Source organism: Aplysia californica, unplaced genomic scaffold, assembly GCF_000002075.1.
Source record: "Aplysia californica isolate F4 #8 unplaced genomic scaffold, AplCal3.0 scaffold00016, whole genome shotgun sequence".
Classification (NCBI taxonomy): Eukaryota; Metazoa; Mollusca; class Gastropoda; order Aplysiida; family Aplysiidae; genus Aplysia; species Aplysia californica.
In genome coordinates this window covers 1,404,745-1,408,925 of record NW_004797286.1, presented here as the reverse complement: position 1 = coordinate 1,408,925, position 4,181 = coordinate 1,404,745, and the positions used below count along the sequence as shown (strand labels likewise).

The window sequence follows — 4,181 nt, the reverse complement described above, 5'->3', positions numbered from 1 at the left end:
GAGAGAGAGAGAGAGAGAGAGTGAGAGATTGTGTGTGTGTTGTTGTTGTTGTTTTTCAGGGGGTCGTTTTGTATTTTTTAACTTTCCGTTTCATTTTTGCACTAGTGTTTGAAGACCTTGGTTTGTTCCCAGCCTTATTTTTGTCCCTTGCCCTTGTATCTTACGCTTCAGAATTTCCCACTGGGCGATGGGGGTGAGGTACGGAGGTGGCAAGGAGGCACGTGAAGTTTCGCAGCGCCAAATTTGTGAAGCAGTAAAGCTATATATATATATAACTTTCACATTGTTACGGCTTTGGGTTTTAAGGCCCAGCTTACGTCTTGACTCGAATCTGCGTTTTTTTTAATTCATTTTTTCCATTGTTTCAAAAACTATAGCATCCATCTACTCCGTTACGACATTCTCTTTCCTTTTATAGTTTCCCCAATGTGTTTGAATTTCTTAACAACTTACAGTTGTTGTCTTATATGTTATTGATGAATGCCCTTTCCTTACAAGTCCATTCTTACTTAGATAACTTGGTCGTCAGGACACTGAGCTGCGAAGAAACACCCTGTGTCCAGTGTAGAACGAGAAGCACTCTAACCACGCTTGGATTCAAACCTCGAACTTACGCGTGGAAGCTCAAATTATTGGTATCACACTGTGCCACAGCGACTGGTCTTGCTTTTCCCTTTCTGTCTTAGCTACCTCTACTCCGAGATTGGTCTTTTCTCTAGCCTGGTCAAGAGAACCGCTACCGTCGTCTTTTGTTTTCCCAAACCAAAAACCAATAACTGATTTCTTTCGGCCTTGAGATGGGTCGAGAAAGGGGGGTTGGAGAGAGAGAGAGAGAACTACTGAATACTCTCTGTACATGGTTGGATATTGTAAATTTATATTTCACGTCTATTATTTTAAAATCATGAATGAATCTTTCAATCAAAAGTATAACTTTTCTAATGTAATATATTATGTTGTAAGTTTATCAACACTATACCCTGACTCTGTAGCTCTTGTACACGGTACGTTGACAGAGTCTATTTTTATTGGCAAGTATTCCTTACTCCGTTTCCTCCTATGAACTTCTAAATTCAGAAACGGGGCTACTTACTTAGTCGTATTTGCTATAAACTTGAAGAGTCTCCAGAACTCCTCCCCACTCCCACCCCACCCCAAACCGCCTCCTTTTCCCCCCTTCAGAATCAAGGTTAACGTGGAACGTGGGAATTGAACCAGAGTAAACCAGAAAGGGTAGGGGATACGAGGTGTGCGGTGGTGGAATAACACGTATAATTTAAGCATACATGTTCCTAATATGTTCCAGTGTATATAATACATTATTTACATTGGCATGTCGTCTCTTCTTTTTTTTCCCCTCTTTCCTTGACCTAATTGTGTCCTGTAAAGCCCCATAAACTCGGGCAAGAAATACAACAACAATTTCCTCCCTGTGTGGTTTAGAACATTCTCCAAATCGGCTCAGTTGCAACAGCACCTTATCGAAGCGTGTAAAGCTCTCCGCTCAGGACACGCAGGCTGCTAGACCACGCTTATTGTGTAGATCAAGAATTCTCTCGAGCGCCCCATGTAACTATTCATTACTGTCTTCTGTCCCAACGAAGTGTCAGAGACACAAGATAAATGTCTTTACTACATGCGTGGGAAATGTCACTCGGGAATATGACATCGAGAAGTAACTTTTTCTTGCATTCATAAAACAACCGTTATGCTTTGATATGTAGAGAAATTATTGTCTACCCAAAACTACACTATACTGAAACGAAAATACATGGTGTTAGACTTGCTCTTTGTCATACGTGTCTGTCTTTGCTTTTGACCAGTAAGTTCGACTGATCAGGAGACTGGGTACTATTTTCAGTGTGTACGATCAATGTGTTGTTACAAACGGGTAAAGCCATGCGAGGAATTTTATTTGTATCAACTCTTAGATTTTGTGTAACATAGAAGGAATCATTTTTCTTATTCATTTTCAGTGTGTTTAAAATGAAGACGTGAATTTGATTATTTATTATTATCAATATTCATAAAGGTTACACAAAATTGATTGTTTTTAAAATCACGTGTTTGTCTTCAATATTTTGGACTGCATCGCCCCTCTTGTTTTAGGTAGCGATAATGAATTATGATTCAAATACAACTAGAAACCCATATGCTAAACTTGTTTTCATAAGTTCATGAACATGGAAACTGGAGTATATAGATACCTTGCAAGAAATAGGAAAGTATGAGAGAAAGGGGTGTCAACTACTATCAAATGGCAGGATCTCAATCAGCACTCAGTACAAACTAGTCAAGTTAAACTGGATTAATTGACTTTAAAATCAAGTCATTTTGACGAAAGCCCCAAACGTAAATCGACCCGGAAAGTGGCCTTAAGCAGCACCTTTAGCTACACGGTTTGTAAATCGGGACCACGTATGTTAAATAAGAACAGCTTTGTCACCCTTGTGGCCAGCCCACCGCCCCTGCAACAGTAAAAACACAGCCTAGACCCGTAATGATTTAGGAAAAACACGTTTCACTACGATTGTTATTAATATTTTGTTCGTACTATTTTATCTTTTTTTTTTCGATATGTTTACCCCGACCGATTTTACCTCAATTCTTTTTCATTTGATTTTTTCTTTCACCCATGTATGGGCTGCTTAAAGTACACAACCCATTACTTTCGAAAAAGAAATCCACAGGAAATCTGATTCAAAATAAAAACAGAATTCCTTCTCCTGGAATCGCATCGCACGCTGTCTATTTATTACGATTCCTGGCGTTCAACTTTTATCTCCGGAGGTTTCTTTGTCCGGCTCTGTTTGCTGCTACACTGCCATTAACATTAGTATGTTTTATAACTGCAAGTATTTTTGCCTGATTTGTACTTACGCAGAATCCTCAATTGAATTGTAGTAATTCAGAATGAGCAGTCGATACCTGTCATGATTTATGTTTAAATGTACATGGTTCTCTATATTTCGTCTTTCGTTTTTTTCACAGATGTCTTCATATCTCTCCAGAAGTATGCCAGGGTAACATAGCCAAAATGTTTGATGTGATGACAAGAGCAAGAATGTGGTTTCTCGCTGAGTAAGTGCGCTGGCTCCCTGCTGTCGAAATCAAACTAGCCGGCTGCAAGAAAGAGATGTTTCGAACTCGAAACACCACACAACATGAACTCTAAGACAGGTGTACCAGAAAATCTAAGAAGACTAGACTGAGGTCTCATTCATATCTGTTCTGCACATTATAGACTTTTTGAGATTGTCCATGAGCAGCGAAATCATTCAAATCTGCAACTATTATAGACATCTCAAAATTCGTATCACATAGGTTCTAGTTGGGTATTTTTCTGTACTGTGTGGAAAGAACTAGCATCATGCCGACGACAATAAAAGTTGTACTGCCGGCTACGCAGGCAGAAGACACAAGTTCCGTCACTGAAGACTTGTTCGAGAGCAGCAGCAGCACTGCACCCACAGACATTCAATCTGTGGACGAGCTGGACAGGCCTGATATGGGCGGTTTATCCCTGTCTTTGGGGTCACCTCAGAATAATATGAAGGTCAATGATGAAAGGTCTAACTCCCTCCGACCTACAAAAGTGAATAACAACTTACATCACCATCGCTTTTCTCACCGACGAAAACATAGGCATAGAGAAAACAAAAACTTAAACAACAACAGCAGTAACAACTGTGGTTCAGACGCTATTCAGGAGGAGCAGCAGCGGCGAACGTTGCAGCAGACACAACTTCAGATGAGCGATGACTACGGCCCAAACAAACCTGTCCAGGCGAAGACGTCGAATCAACGGCCTCACAGACGCCCAGCTTCTGCAGCTGCCAGGTTGGGCAGCCACCCGGTAAGATCTCACTTTCCGCGGGTTTCTTTTCGTATTGCTGTGCTTTGTAAAGACTGAAATTGATCTGACCTTTGTCGTTATCCAAGTCGCAGTCACTGCTTTTGTTGCCGTTATTGTCGTCGTTGTTGTCGTCGTCGTTGCTGTTGTTGTTGTTCTTGTTGTTGTTCTTGTTCTTCTTCGTTCCTCACTGCGAGTGTCTTTCTGCCCTTGTCACGGCTCTGCTTCTGCCCTTTTGTCTGTTTGTCTGTCTGTCTGCCTGTATCTATGTCTCTTCTCTCTCTCTCTCATTCTCCCTCTCTCTCTCTCTCTCTCTCTCTCTCTCTCC

General features: G+C 41.0%; 1 protein-coding gene across 1 annotated transcript in view; it reads left to right on the top strand.

Moving 5' to 3' along the window:
- The window catches only part of LOC106012541, a gene marked incomplete at its 3' end in the record, with an annotated part of 19,015 nt that overhangs the window by 8,122 nt on the left and 6,712 nt on the right, over positions 1–4,181 (top strand). The window contains 1 exon segment of the mRNA XM_035971312.1: positions 2,992–3,856. Coding sequence (XP_035827205.1) covers positions 3,371–3,856 — 486 coding nt within the window.